Source organism: Pristis pectinata, chromosome 30 (genome assembly GCF_009764475.1).
Source record: "Pristis pectinata isolate sPriPec2 chromosome 30, sPriPec2.1.pri, whole genome shotgun sequence".
In the NCBI taxonomy this organism is placed as follows: Eukaryota; Metazoa; Chordata; class Chondrichthyes; order Rhinopristiformes; family Pristidae; genus Pristis; species Pristis pectinata.
This window is the reverse complement of record NC_067434.1, coordinates 24,794,013-24,810,667: the sequence shown is the minus strand read 5'-3', so window position 1 is coordinate 24,810,667 and position 16,655 is coordinate 24,794,013. Positions and strand designations below refer to the sequence as shown.

General features: G+C 40.8%; 1 protein-coding gene across 1 annotated transcript in view; it reads right to left on the bottom strand.

The window, feature by feature from the left end:
- Positions 1 to 16,655, bottom strand: part of wdfy4 (WDFY family member 4) — a 238,659-nt gene that overhangs the window by 135,434 nt on the left and 86,570 nt on the right. The window contains 9 exon segments of the mRNA XM_052041363.1: positions 3,408 to 3,548; positions 5,921 to 6,090; positions 6,555 to 6,760; positions 6,846 to 6,939; positions 7,053 to 7,144; positions 7,657 to 7,818; positions 10,687 to 10,757; positions 13,554 to 13,706; positions 15,661 to 15,851. Coding sequence (XP_051897323.1) covers positions 3,408 to 3,548; positions 5,921 to 6,090; positions 6,555 to 6,760; positions 6,846 to 6,939; positions 7,053 to 7,144; positions 7,657 to 7,818; positions 10,687 to 10,757; positions 13,554 to 13,706; positions 15,661 to 15,851 — 1,280 coding nt within the window.

The following is a 16,655-nucleotide window of genomic DNA, read 5'->3' as shown; positions in this document are numbered from 1 at the left end:
CACACAAGCACATCCAGAGAAAAGAGTTCTGGATTGACTGATAATAGAAAATTAATAATTATCATCTCTAAAAATGAAAAAGTATTTCTAAAAAACAACCAGTAGATTGTGATATATAATGAAGACATGAACAACACTGAAATTAACCATTTCTGCCACCAATAAAACTATTAATAATATTCATGTTACCTAAAGGCTATGGTGTAATAAGTAGAGCTCAAACCACAAACTTTGCCAAGTGCTGAGCATTAATCCTCTGGTAAGAGTACAGCAGCACTCTACAATGTGCTTCAAAGTGAGTCCCATCAAACAATCATGATATGCTATTGTTTATTGAATCGATCTCTAGTAAAAATCTCTACATGTTGTCTCGAAAACTCTCTTGGGAACATTTAACATCTTAACACTTCATGCCCCATCTAAGTCTCTTGCACGAAGGCAATCCCATCAACATTGGGAAAGTTAAAATTCCCCAGTATTATGACCTTCTTGCTCTTGTTGTTACCACCATAGTGGGCTGTATCTCAAATAACAATAAGTCAGAGTGTAGGAAGGAGACAACAACCTTTCTCTCAATGTCAGCAAAACAAAAAAGCTGGTCATTGGCTTCAGGAAAGGGGGCAGTGCACATGCACCTGTCTACATCAATGGTACTGAGGTTGAGAGGGTTAAGAGATTCAAGTTCCTAGGAGTGAAATCACCAACAGCATGTCCTGATCCAACCACATAGATACCGTGGCCAAGAAAGCTCACCAGCGCCTCTACTTCCTCAGGAGGCTAAAGAAATTTGGCATGTCCCCTTTGACACTCACCAACTTTTATTGACGCACCATAGAAAGCTTCCTATCTGGATGCATCACTGCTTGGTATGGCAGCTGCTCTGCCCAGGACTGCAAGAAACTGCAGAGAATTGTGGACACAGCCTAGCGCATCACAGAAACCAGCCTCCCCTCTGGACTCTTCTATACCTCTCTCTGCCTTGGTGAAGCAGCCAGCATAATCAAAGACCCCATGCACCCCAGACATTCTCTCTTCTCTCCTCTCCCATCAGGTAGAAGATACAGGAGCCTGAGGGCACATACCACCAGGCTGAAGGACAGCTTCTATCCCACTGTGATAAGACTATTGAACAGTTCCCTTATACGATAAGATGGACTCTTGACCTCACAATCTACCTTGTTATGACCTTGCACCTTATTGTCTACCTGCAATACACTTCCTCTGCAGCTGTGACTCTTTACTCTGTATTCTGCTTTTTTTTTTACCCTGTACTACTTCAATGCACTGTGTAATGAATTGATCATTACAATCGGTATGCAAGTCATGTTTTTCACTGTACCTCGGTACAAGTGACAATAATAAAACAATACCAATACAGTTTTCTGCAATTTGCTTACATATCTGTTCCTCTAATTCTCACTGACTATTGAGAGGACAATAGTATTACCACAGCAAAGTGATTGCCCCTCTCTTATTCCTAAATTATCCTTTAAATTCCTAGCTGTTAACTCATCTGATGACCTGTCCTGGGCCCAGCACACAGATGCAATCACAAGGAAGGCGCGCCAGTGTCTTTACTTTCTTAGGAGGTTAGGAGGATCAGCTTGTCACCAAACACTAACAAACTTCTACAGATGTACTGGTGAAAATATCTGGACTGGTTGCATCATGGTCTGATACAGCAATTTGAATGTGCAGGAATGCAAGAAGCTGCAGAGAGTAGTGGACTCAGCCCAATACATCACGGGCACATCCCTCCCCACCATCAGTGGTATCTACAGGAGGTGCTGCCTCAAGAAGGCAACATCCATCATCAAAGATCCCCACCATCCGGGCCATGCCATCTTCTCACAGCTACCATCAGGCAGGAGGTACAGAAGCCTGAAGTCCCACACCACCAGGTTCAAGAACAGATACTTCCCTTCAACCATTTGATTCTTGAACAAACCAGCACATCCCTAATCACTACAGTTTAGCAACACCATGGTCACTTTGATCACTTTGCACTAAAATGGACTTTGTATTTTTTTTTGTTCTGATTGTGTTCTTTCTTGTAAAAATTGTTTATAATTTATGGTTAATTTATGTTTTTTCTTGTGAATGCTGCTTATCTAATGCTCTGTGCCTGTGATGCTGCTGCAATTAAGATTTTCAATGCACCTGTGCACACGTGTACTTGTGCAGATGACAATAAACTCAACTTTGACTTTGACTTAAAGTTCCAACTGCATGGCCTCATTGGAAGTTCCCTCTGTAGGTACTGCCGTAACATTCTCCCTTAATCAGTTGTGTGACTCCACCTCCTCTTTTGCACCCTGCCTCCGTCATGTCTGACATTTCTGTACCATGGAACATTAAGCTTTCTTCAATCATGTTTCGATAATTGCAATGGTATTATAACTCCATGTGATGATCCATGCTCTAAGCCGTATAATCTATGCTTAATTTATGTTTTTTTCTTGTGAATGCTGCTTATCTGATGCTATGTGTCTGTGATGCTGCTGCAGGTAAGGTTTTCAATGTACCTGTGCACACATGGACTTGTGCATCTGACAATAAACTCGACTTTGACTTATCCCCCTCATGGCTGCCTTTTGCACCTCCTGGACGAGACATAAGTAAGACTCTGGAGTCCTTTTGACAATGTCAGGCCACAGATAAGAGCCTATAGTTTCGGCTGACTAGCACATCCCCTGCTCTGGAAATCCACCCTTACCAAGAGCAGGGCCACGAGTGCAGGCTTTGTGCAACTCCCACCTGATCAGAGAAGCCCATCACAGGGCAGGACATTCCATCCAAACTGGCAGGATCCACCATGAGACCCAGTTAAACCAGGCCCAGATTTACCAACCACGAAAGCTACTGAAGAGATTGGATGTTTGTGAATGTCTCCGACATTCATGGACATTCAAAAACCAAAAATTAAAACATTATTAAATCTTTGTTTAACATTTTTGAAAAGTAAGAGAAGACTTAAAAATATTTTAAAACAATTAATGCATTGAAACTAATGCAATTAAATCAAAAGCAAAAGAAAATTACCTCGTCCATACCTTTCTGAACAAAGTCCATCCCATTAAAATGAACTTGTCAATTGGGCTTGTATCAGGTTAGCTGGCACAGGTTCAATGCATGGATTTCCCAGTCTAACCTGGATAAGTGTGCATTCTCCTACTCTGTGGAGAGCCCAGTGATTGAGGACACCAATTGGAACTATTTGACTTCTGCCTTCACTTAGGACTCCTGAAATTCTGCACAGCCATGTAATACAAACAGGCAGTTCAGAACGGATCTGTTGGCTTTTGTGTGGAGTGTGTATCTCTGGTACTTCTCTAACTGAAGCAGCATTGTTTGTGCTGCAGAATCCAATGTTTAGAGCATGCTTGAACATACGTGAGTTGTCTCACCTTGCTTAATATGGCTCTCACCATCCCGAGCAGTATCAAAGCAGCTTCAATGCACAATCCATTTGGGATTTTTATGGACTTTTCCTTTGGATCTGGTCTCACTTGTCCAAGAAGCCAAGTCATCCTGGCGTCAAGGTCCAACTAAATAGAAAATCATAGTTTAAGTACCCATCCTTTGGACAGCCAACATCACTTGGAAAGCAGAACAGTTAACTTTCTATCTTTCATGTATAATGGAGTTGTACTATTTACTTTGAGACAAAATTAGATAATATGCTATTAGATAGTTCTAAATCACAATGGTTCGATATCTGACTCATTGAGCGTTGTTCCATGTGATCCCTTTAAACTCACCGCAGCCCCATTTCCCGCACCCCCTTTAAACTCACCAAGGTCCCATATCCCACACTAACCAAGGCTCTGTTTCCTGAATTCCCTTTAAACTAACCACATGCACAGGAAAATTTGTAATACTACTATGCAACATCTTTAAGGAAAGCAAATTAGAAGTATATTAGGATATTTATGGTCCAGTAAATCTGCCAGTCCGGCACCACCAAAATCCAGAGGGTGCCAGATTATCAAAGTCTGCACGTGGCTAAATTAATGGCCAACTGGCATTCACGAGGTCCAGAATGATGCCTGATCTTTTCCCACACTTCTTACTCAGCTGAGTTAAAGGCTTACTGAATTTATGAGACGTAGTTTAACAAGATGTTGATCTGAAAAATCTTTAGTCTTCTTTATATTTCTCAAGCAGTCATGGTAACACAATTTAATATCCAGTCTGTCTTTGACAATTGTGCAGAAGGCAAGTTAGAATATTGTATTTTTATTAATGCTGGTGTTGCATTTAAATCGTCAGCAATTTCACATTATAGTTGATGAACCATTTTCTACAAATGCCATATCAAACTGCTTTATAACAACATTTCAGCAGTTTCCATTTTATCTCCATATAATGTGATGGGTCAGTAATGCTTTAAGATTCTACAATCCTTTATACAGCCATAAATTGACCCAGTGATTTCATCTATATATTGTAATACCAATACAGGCCACTGTGAAAAAACCTGCCTGTACCTTGTTCCATCCTGCTGGGAATTACTTGTTACTGTCTGCTTCATGGGTTTCATATTCGGTTTACTACACTCGGAACACCAATCCACTGCTGCACCACACCCAGCTGTGACATGCTGCTCACACACCTAATTACCAGCACAAGCCCCTCTCCCTGCACCAACTCCCTTCAATGTCACTGACAAAATTGTTCTGGTTTGCAGACTTGGGCCTCCTTGAAATCTCTTGCCTCTTCATGGTGTACCTCTGTGCTGTTAAGCAGGTTTGGGAGGTCAGAGTATCTGGCAGTTATTGTCAGAATTACCCGAACAGGATAATGATCATTCCAACTACTTGTACACAACATGTAACATTAATATGGAGAGGAACCCAACAAATCTATCAATAACATTGGCAGAGAAGGGAAAATGGTTGCATTGACCAGAACTAGTGGGAGTATAATGATGCTCCACTGACATAACATAATTTCAGATTAGCAGTGGAAACACCACACACAGGAGCAGCCAGGTTAGAAATGTATCTGCATAATGGCATCTGAATGCCACACAAAATCTTTAGTATAATAAGGTCTTTTCATAAAGTGTGGTGCCATCGGTAAATATAGTAAAGTTTTATGAATTATTTAAACTCAAAACATTAAATAAAAGTTGCCACAGAATGGTAAAAGAGGCATAATTCATTCACAAGTTCCATTAGAGAATTATATGCTGTTATCACTGTCCTTTGACTGACAGCATATAATTCTCTCGTCAGAGTGAATAACATTAGGCATTGCCTTTTATATAAAAAATAACTATAACCATCATTAAGCTGTGAAAATTACCTATTTTTTTCAGATTTCAACCATGAACTATTCATTGTCCCTGCTATAATATGGAAGAAATTACTCGACAAATTTACCTTCAGCTTTGGTCAGGGTTGGTTTTAAATCTCTGAATCAGAGGCTTGAGCACACAATCTGTACTCATCCTCCTGTGCAGCACTGAGGGACTGCTGCATTATCAGAGGCACTGCCTTTTGGAAGAAGCATTAACTCATTTTTTTGCCAGCTCAGTGGCTGGTACAGACCTGGTGAAACTCTTCAAAGAGCTGGGAAATTCCAGACAACGATAATCATCCCTCAACCAATATTATCTAAACAGATTATCTGCTTATTTAGCCCTGCCGTGTTTGGGACTTTGTATGATAATTAGTTGCACACTTCCCATCATTTTCACAGTGAGCACATTTCGAAAGTGAGACACTGGCTGTGAAGTGCTTTTGATAACCACGGATGTGAACATACCAGTTTGTTCATTCTTCCGTCCTGCTAAAGTTGTGCTGGTTACTTGCATCCAGGCAGCCTCATCAATTACTGAGTGTGTCAATCACCTTAAAATAGCATTAATAACTAAAATTTCAAGGTTCATTTTGCACAATTAGTGAGACCTTACCTCCACGCCTTCTGGCATCTCATTGAGCGGCTTCTGTACGATCAATGCGGCCAGGAGCACATACAGCTGAGGTATGGCAATGTGATGATTCAAAAACATTTGAATCATTTCCAATCCAGGAATTAAGCATGGAGTCTTATTGCAGTTGTGGGGGCGAGATTTTATATTGTCTGTAACAACAGATCAAAAACAAACACTCACTTTGATTTTCTGTAAAGATTTGTTACTGCGTAATACTTGTGATCATTTCCATTGTTGTTAAACATGACATTGCACTTAAAAATTACTGCTGTGTCATCAAATGCCATAGAGTTTACAGATAAAAAGCAAGGTGTGAGAGGAGGTCCAAGAGCCTGAAGACCCACACTCAATGATTCAAGAACAGATTCTTCCCCTCTGCCATGAGATTTCTGAACTGTCCATGAACCCATTAACACTACCTCGTTATTCCTTTTTGTTTGCACTATTTATTTATTTTTGTAACTTAAAGTAATTTTATGTCTTTGCACTGTACTGCTGTTTTAAAACAACAAACTTTGCGATATACAAATCAGCCATAATAAACCTGATTCTGATTCTACACGATTAGTGGAGATAAGCTGAAAGCTCTGGAGTTATTTGGATTATCACATACCCATTAAGATATTGCACTCTGCCGTACTGTTCTCCAACCATACATTTCCTGCCATGCCATCTCTGAACTTGGTCAGCAGCACCGGATTGTACAGGAATTGCAGCATTAGTCTTGTGCTCAGGATCACAGTGGTCGGATGAAGGTGAGCTTGCAAGAAGAGGAAGAACCAATCAGGCCCCAGAGATGTGAACATTTTCTCCTGATCTCTGACAAAAACAATATGGAAAAAAAAAGAGCATTCAGGTTAGGGGGAGGAGTTTGAAAATGAATAAAGTTCAAGAGAATACCTACTTCAGACTGAGGTGATCTGAACACAAGACATCCAACAGCATCTTCAACAGCTGATTTCTTAGCCAAATCGTCCTTCCAGAAACTTGACTTATGACTTCAAATAACAAAAGAATTGAAAGCAAGATAGACTGGATTTAGCATTTGTGAGAGATACAAAGCACACACTTCAACCATATAATTCTTTTAAATAAATTAGAAAAGTCTCACCATCTATTGATGGATCAGAAACTCTTTCCAGTGAAATAAAAGTTTCATTCATAGAAGCTGGAGGCAAAGTGTAGGTAAGGAATAGTCCAATCCTTTAACACAGAATATTAAATATTTCAATAGTAATTAACCTTTAAGTATGTCTCTAATTATACTACTGTTTCTTTCCTATTTATGTCAGTCATTTAACTGGCAGCCAAGAAATAACAATATCCTTGCACTTTTAACCACACTTGAATTGTTGCCACGTTAACTCAACAGTAAAAGAGGAAAAAAATACAAAAACAATCTGTTGGATATCTGAAACAAAACCCAAGCTGACCACATACATTGTGATTCTTGAGAAGAAGGCGATACAGATAGAACTGTAGTTAATTCCCAATACCAAAAAGCCCCAAGACCAGCACAGTGTGGGTCAGACAGGGATGAGAGGGCCAGGTTTGCTTCCCTGAAGGACATTAGTCCACCAGCAGCTTTTATAAATAACAAGATTGATTGGAAAGAATTCTTCCAAAGGAATATTTCCATCTGTTTGACAAAAAGTAAACATTCAAACAAAAGCAACAGGAACACAAATCCATAAAGCAATCCCAAAAAATGTTACCTGAGAAAATCTGTCATACTGAAGCAACATTCCAGTAACCCTGCAAGGATAGCTTGTATGAGATGAACCTTTGTTCTGGTATTATTTGGGTCATTCAGAAGAAAGACAAGTCTCTGTGCCACTTGAAGTCTGTGCATTACTTCAGCATTTCTGCATCCATCACTGCAGGAACAACACGTGAATATTGGGGTGAAGATGTTTATTCACCACCACACATTCCGAATTTGAGAACTTATAGTTTATAGAAATTAGAACACCAAACAGTACAGCACAGGAACAGACCCTTCAGCACACAATGTCTATGCTGAACACGATGCCAAATTAAAGTAATCACTTCTGCCTGCACATGATCCATGTCCCTCCCTTCCGTGCATGTTCCGGTTTCTAACTAAAAGCCTCTTGAACACCACTATCGTATCTGCTTCCTCCACCACTCCTGGCAGCCCGTTCCAGGTACCCCCCCTCTCTGTGTAAAAAACTCTCATCCCCTTTAAACTTTCCCCCTCTCACCTTAAAGCTGTGCCCTCTAGTCTTCGACATTTCTACCCTGGGAAAAAGATTCAAGTTCAAGATTCAAGTTTATTGTCATGGACGTACATAGCCAGGGTATAAATGCCATGAAATTAGTTTTTTGCAGCAGAGCACAGTATGTTACACACACGACAAACATCAATTACATAAACTTAAATTAACATGAATTATATATAACTTACCAAACAAAATAAACAAAACTAAACATAACAGCATTAGTGCAAGTTGAGGGAAATGAAGTCCGAGGTAGTGCTAGGGTTTTTCAGGTGGGTTCAAGAACCTGACCGCAGTGGGGAAGAAGCAGTTGTTGAACCTTGAGGTGTGGGTCTTCAGGCTCCTGTACCTCCTGCCTGATGGCAGCATTGAGAAGAGGGCACGGCCCAGATGGTGGGGATACCTGATGATGGGTGTTACCTTCTTGAGACATCGCCTCTTGTAGATGTCCTTGATGGTGGGGAGTGCTGTACCCGTGATGGAACTGGCTGAGTCCACTGCTGGTGCACCATATCCTGACCATCTACTCTGTCTACGCCTCTCATAATTTTATAAACTATCAGGTCTGCCCTCAGCCTTTGACGCTCCAGAAAAAAACAACACAAGTTTGTCCAACCTCTCCTTATAGCAATAGTTTCAAAGAATTAAGCAATTTGTGACATTATCAAATCCCAGACCAGCAGTTATAAGACAGGAAGCAGGAGTAGTCCTTAAAGGTTCTATGTCAGGGAAATCACATAAAAGGGGGGACAAAAGCAAAATTGATTTAAGTCGGGAAAGGATCTGAAAATAAACTGTATATTTCACCACTTGATCAGGAGGTGAGCCAATTTCATCTTTTCAATCTTCATTTATTTTTGTATTTTTACCCAAACTACACCAACCAATTTGACACATCTCACCAGCCTAAGTTGTCTTTCTCAGTTAGAGGATGTGAAGCAATGTTCCTATCCAGTCACAAGTTCAAGAAGGTAACCCTATTCTGACTTTCTTGGTGAGCCAAATCCCAGAACCAACCAATATACTGCATTAATGTGTTCCTCTGTAAACTCCAGGTGATAACTGTTTAAAATGTACTTCTAACATGGAAAAATTAATAAAAGAATTATATCTGTCAGTCATGTAGTGACAGGTGTCATGTATTAATAGGTTCCAAGAACATCCCTATCCTCGAATGGTGGGGACAGGGACGTTCCTGGAGTGGGTTGCTTTGTCCTGAATTGCAATGCTGAATGAGTGTACTTCCCCCGTTGCTATTCAGGACAAAGCAACCCGTGAGATTGGCATCCCATCCCCACCCTGAATGTTCACATTCAACCATCACAGGCATGTATTAGGGCAGGCACTGTAGTGTAGCGGTTAGGGTAACCCTAGTTCAGCGCCAGCGACCCGGGTTCGATTCTGGTTGCTGTCTGTAAGGAGTTTGTACATTCTCTCCGTGTCTGTGTGGGTTTCCTCCAGGTGCTCCGGTTTCCTCCCACATTCCAAAGACGTACGGGTTAGGAAGTTGTGAGCATGCTATGTTGGCGCCGGAAGCGTGGTGACATTTGTGGGCTGTCCCCAGAACACTCTACTCAAAAGATGCATTTCATTGTGTGTTTCGATGTACATATGACTAATAAGGAAATCTTAAAATAATGGTTGCAGTGTGCACCATCAACAAAATTCTCACCTCGGCTACTTTGTCAGCACCTCCCAAATCCACTGCATTTACCAGCAAGTAGTAGAGCAGCAAGTGTATGGAACACCACTACCTGCAGGTCGCAGTTCAAGGGGTGTGTCTCACTGCACCTTCTTATATTAGGGATATTGGAAATGGGAAATAAATGTAATTTTTACCAATCAGGCACAAAGTCTTTTGATTTCCCCAAGAAAAGCAGGGTTGCTTGATAGTAAGCTGTCAGCTTGATTGGCATAACATCCACTAGCTTAAATATCCAAATACTGAAAACACCACAGAAACTCAAAGCTCCAAAGCTGTGAACTTTACCACTCAGGACCTCAAAGTTATCAAGTGCCGAATGGAATCATTCCTTCCAAGTCCTACACCATCCCAACATGGAAGTAACTTCCTGATACTTCATCAGTGCTGTGTCAAAATCCTGGGCATGCCCACCTCAGCACAGAGTCATGCCTCGTCTTCAAGCAGCACATCACCACTCTCCTACTGGAGATGGATAACAGGTGCCAGCACTGCCAACACTGCCAACACTGCCCATAATCCAAGATTATCAAATGAGAGGACCCCCGTGAAGTGACAAGCAGTTGCACAGCCATCTAGCAAGATGTATGATGCAAAAGCTCAGTTACAGAAAAATAACACAATTACATTGATTTACTGAATGTAACCATCAATATTTTCACTTGCAGAGAGAAGAAGATTGAATAATTTCCATCGGCACATCCTGAATCAGTGAATCACTTGTCCAACATCCCAAGAGTAAAGCAAAAAATATAATGAAAGGTCTAAAGATCAGATGGCAGCGTCCCAACACACGTTGTTACCTGCTTCGGAGAAGTTCCACAAAGTGTCTAAGAAGCAGAAGGTCGAGGTTCTCAGGTGCATGCAACCAAATCTGAAAAAAAATTAATATCTTTCCATTAATAAAGATGAGACACCAGTTCATTGTGCAGTGGAGGTAACAGCACAGGCAGCTAGTTAAAGTTTTCCCAAAAAATGGGTGTTAGCCTATCAGTAAAGACACTTAGGTAGTGTCCAAAAGCACTGAGTGATTTATTGTTGTCCACTCTGCACCATTGCAAATGCCAATTTCACCCCTACAATGGATCAGATCACACTGGACCACACTTGCTGGAATCACCACCCAGGGCAGAGTGCTTGCTCCCTTGAGTTGGACAGAAAGATTTGGTTAGTGGCTGGGCTGTGTGCAGTTTGATGCTGAGGCCTCACCCCGTGAATGACCCAATAGACTTTGACAACCAGCAAAGTTGGGGATGGAACTTTACCAGCTGTGAATGTGACACACAGTTTTCATTGTTTTTAACTAGCGCTTGGCATTCAGAGGTTTAAAATGATTAAAAATGAAATAAATCATTAAATCATATGAAAATTATTTAAAAAAATAAATTGTTAGTTAGAAACATGAAAAGGACTGGAAACTAATAACATTAAACTAAAGCAGAATAATGAAAAGGAAAGTTACTTTTTATTAAGATGGAGGCAGAGTGGGGCAGGTGTCTATTCTTTAGAGTTTGCAGGAATAAGGAGTGACCTCATTGCAACATATGAATTCTTAGTGGGCTTGACAAGGGAGAGGAGGGGAGGGTGTTTCCCCATGCTGAGGAGCCTGGTAAAGGGATCATTGTCTCAGAGGGAAAATGTCTTCATGAGAACATAAAAAATAGGAGCAGGAGTTGGCCATCCAGCCCCTCGAGCCTGTTCTGCCACCCACCAAGATCATGGCACATCTGCTACCTCCACCCCATTTTCCAGCACTATCCCCCCTAATCCCTTGATTCTTTTAATATCAAAAAACCTATCAATGTTTTGAATGAATTCAGTGATTGAACTTCACAGCCTTCCAGGGTAAGGTACTCCAAGGATTCACCACCCTCTGTGTGAACAAATTTTTCCTCATCTCAGTCCAAAACAGCCAACCCCTGAACAACTAAAACTGTGATCTCAGCTTCTAGGTTCCTCAATCAGGAGGAACCTCCTCCCTGTCGAGCCCTGTGAGAATTCTGTAAGTTTCACTGAGAGCTTCATTCATTCTTCTGAACTCCAAAGACTAGACCTGTCCATGCACTCTCTTCTATTTGTAAACCTGCCATCCTGGAATTAATTCAGTGAATCTTTACTGTGCTCCCTCAAAAACAGGTATATCTTTTCTTAGGTAGGGAGGCAAAAATGTACACAATACTCCAGGTGTGGTCTCACCAAGGTTCAATATAACTGCAGTAGTTCAATATAACTTTCTTATTTCTGTGTTCAAATCCTCTCATAATAAAGGTTAACATACCATTTGCTCTCTTAATTACTTGTTTCACCTGCATAGTAGCTTTCTGTGACCTGTGTAGAAGCACATCAATAAACAGCAACAGTACCTAGTCTCTCACCGTTTAAACAATACTGTTTTTCCATTTTGTGTATTAAACCTGCCATGTTCTAGCCCTCTCGCTCATAACCACCAGAAGCCTCTTTATATCCTCTTCTGTGCCCACAAACCGATGTAGTCTTGGAAACAAACTTTGTGCAAATCGTTGATACAGATTGTGAATAACTGGAACTCAAGCAGTGATCCCAGAGAAGGAACTGTGTATAGCCAGTCTTTGCTTTGTCTGATAACGACTTTTCAATCCACATCTGTAGATGATCCCCAATTCTGTGTTCCAATGCTGTTGACCAATCTCCTATGTGGGAGTTTATTGAAAGATTTCTGAAAATCCAAATATACCACATCCACTGGTTCCCCTTTCACTATTCTACTTGTTCTACCCTCAAAAATCTCCAGCAGTTTGGTCACTCCAGTAGATTCACTCAAAATGAGGTGAATCTTTGGAATTCTCTTTCCCAGGAGGCTTGGCCATTGCTTGTGTTCTGAACAGAGATCAATTAAGATCTGGAGACAGGGCAGGAAAATGTGTTTGAGATGGAAGATCAGCCATGATCTTGTTGAATGGCGGAGCGGGCTCGAGGGGCCAAATGGCCTATTCTTGATCTTATATATGTTCTCCCCCTTTGCCTTCAAATCTGCAGGAAAAGATTCCCCATTGAGACCAATGGAGTCCTCGGTCCTGTGCCAGATCTGAACTGGTGCAGTGTCTGAGAGACACGTCTTTGTGTAGATGCTGGTGAAACCTGACATAATGGAACCTTGCCCCAGGAGTCCAGCAATGCCACCACCTGAATTATTCAGCAGGTCCCGCAGAGCACGTACATTGGCCGATCACCAGCCACTCTGTTTGGAACGAGTGGCCACAAGCAGCATGATTGAGACCAATATCCATTCATAATTTACCGACGATGTTTTTCCAATGCTCTTAGGTCCACTGATTGGGTAGTTAATCTAGCTATTGTCATGAAGGTCAAGGTGAAGCACCTGTCTCAATCCCAAATCCATGCTGAGCTAGATGAATTAAGCAAGTTTGGCAGTTTGGGTGTGCTACAACACCTCAGTGTCCCTGCAATAGATGTAGAATACAGGGGCTCAGTTCTGAACACTACCTGTGTGCACGTGTGCATGTGTGTGTGTACGCATGTATGTGCGTGTACAACTGCATACATGTGAGTGTGTGTTTGCAGATTCCCAGGCATAAACAGAATCATTCCAAGTCATAACGGCTTTTACGTGCAAGATTTGTGCAGGGTCAATGACAAGCCTTGGATGACGTTATTTTCAAAGTCCAGTTACCTCAAAATCACAAAGAAGATCTCTAAAAGCACACTGGTTCTGGATTGTTGCGCTTCCTCGGCCCAGCTCCACGGTTCCAACTATGGTCAGTACAAGTTGAAAAATCCTGGCATTTAACAATCGGGTTTTCCTTTTCAGCAGCAATGCCAAGAGCTGTATGGAATTTAAAGAGCTAAATGTGACAACCATTGCATTAGGACAATAGACAGGAGGTAACTACACAAAATGTGGGAATTACAGGTCATCAGAAACTAAACATTAGAGTTTTTCATAAATGAAACATTCTGTCTGTTCTTAATTCAAATTATCTGATTATTCATCTTTTCATTTTTTGGTCAGCTCCCTGTTTTATGGTTTGGTTATGTTGCTTAATTAAAATTATTGGAAAATTCAATTTATTTCAAACTTAATTGTCAGGAGGAAGTTATGGGGGGTCTTGTCATTATTTCCATATTTTTAACTATATATTGAAACACATAGAATGTTTTGACTTTGTAATTAAAGGAATTTAAATACCCATTTACTGCAAACAATAAGTGCTTCAAGGACAAAGTTTTTTGACACTTCAGATAAAATTTTTGACACTTTGGATCATCTTGGAATATGAATAATTATGACTTTCTCATTGAAAGGTACAACTTTTCCATCTGGATTATTTATCCTCAACATTTGTGACTAATTGAAATATTTATTTGTCTGTATTGTCTTACTTATACTCTTTGAGGACTCTCATAAGTAGCCAATCAAATTCTCAGCCCCGGAGTGGGGGAATTCTTTGATTTCTTCCAGCTTGTGTGACAAATACCACAATGCATTTAAAAGTAGAAGAAATGTAATAATGGTTGGTAATTATAGGATGTGGACTACGTAACTAAACTCAGTAACTTATCAACTTCCACAAGGCCAATGAATCAGAGACAGATCCAGATATCATTTGATCAGCAACGTAGCTTCACCCCTGTTGGTATAAGGTTAGAAGGACACGTGCCAAGAAATCGGATTTCATCCATTTTCGGTGCATAAAATGGGTGTCGTAATGACACATTGTGGTTCACCCAAAAAACTGGGACCTCCTTGGTTTAAGAAATTATTCTTGCAGTTTACTTCCTTCAAGAAGCATTAAGAGTCAACTCAGCCAAACTTAGAGCTGCTGTCTCATTCTCATACTGCCACTTGAAAGCTGGTCAACGCCATTAAAGTGACCTTTCTGTGACTACCACAGAGGGAAGAAGGGAAACTGGGGTGGGGTATTTTGCAGGGAACATTGGAGATACTGGTAGGGAAAGGGGGATAAAATCACAAAAAGCAAGAGTGGGGCCAGGTGGTGTAACAGAACGCAGGTCTCAGGATGGAAATGTCATGAAGCAGCCTGATCAGACCTGGTTCTGCAGAGACCCCAAACTCCCGTGAGAAGCAGCAGTGTTGGGGTCACAGATTGAATGGTCTGTGGACTAAACATTCACTGTACCTCAATATGTGCTAAGATTCTTAACACACTAAAATGTCTGGAAAGGATTTACAAAACAAAAGGGTGATATTCCATCAGGAACCCAATGTCACACAGAAGTCACTGGTTCTGTCTGAGGTGTTCCTTATTGAACTGGGAGTTAACAACAAAGGTTGTAAGTCATGACTGTTTGATCCAATTTCTGTTGGCAAGTAACTTCTGGGAACTGCACACACTGGTGACATCACCATGTGTGATGGGGAAGTGACATCCTCATGAGGACAAATCACAATTTCTCTCTGGGCAGGACTTCAACAGGAAGTGGGCATGAACACTTCAAAGCAAGAGAAAAATAATAATTTATATGTAATTTTGCATAAAGGTGTAGGCACCAATGGGTGCAATCTCTAAACAAAGATCCTTGTCAATCTTTCTTTGATTTGACTTCCACTGTGTATCATCAATATCAAGTATCGGTTATGCAAATAATCTGACAACATAACATTTACAAGATTATAGTTAAGAATCAACTGATAAACTGATCCTAATTGACCTTCAAAAATGTTATGAACTTTGATGATCAATACACGTATTAGGATTCCACGAGACCATTTCAAGTTCTAGCATCCAATATAATAATTTCTAAATTTGTCATTTTACCCTGTAGCCTTTAATGCGTTGCATCTCCCCTTCACACAGTGTACTGCCATTCAGAACAGAAATCAGAACTTTAATAGCTGCATACATTTCACCATCATCAGACGCCATGGCAACCAAGCCTAATATCACAGCAGGACCACCGAGGAATTGTAAACAGTTGGCAGCAGGATTGGAAATGAATGTTCTGACTCCTAAAAGATAAACCCAAGCAGTTCAGTGTTCACACACCACGATCCTCAAACCAAACGTTTAAACACAATAATACATAGAAGTCTACACAGAGTTATTTAACTCTGAAAACACCTAGCAGGTCCAGCAGCATTTGCAGAGAAAGAAACAGAAAACCCTTCAGGTTGATGCCTTTTCATTTTGAGATCCAATTCAAGGTCATCGAACCAATAAGATGGTGGCTTTCTTTTCATAATTGTTGCTTGACCGCTGAGTGAATCATCTGTTTCAATCACAGATTTCTAACGTCGATAATGTTTTACTTTCAGAGTCTTTTATTTGGATTTCAAAAGGGCATGGAATAGAATTTACCAGGAGAGAAATTCCTCTTTGTTCTCTGGTATAAAACACATGTAGGAGTCACAGAGTGATAGAGTAATACAGCACGGAAACAGGACCTTCGGCCCAACTCGTCCATGCCAACCAAGGTGTCCAACTAAGCCATTCCCATTTGCCTGCATTTGGCCCATGTCCCTCTCAACGTTTCCTATCCATGTACCTGTCCAAGTGTCTTTTAGGTGTTGTAATTGTACCTACCTCTACCACTTCCTCTGGCAGCTCATTCCACATATTATCCACCATCTGTGTGGAAAAACTTGCCCCTCAGGTCCCCTTTAAACCTTTCCTATGCCCTCTAGTTTTAGACTCCCTTATCTTGGGATACAGAATGTGAATTTCTACGCTATCCATTCCCCTCATAATCTCTGCTTTGAATACACCCAGTAACTGAACCTTCACAGGCCTCAAGTAGAGAATTCCAAGGATTC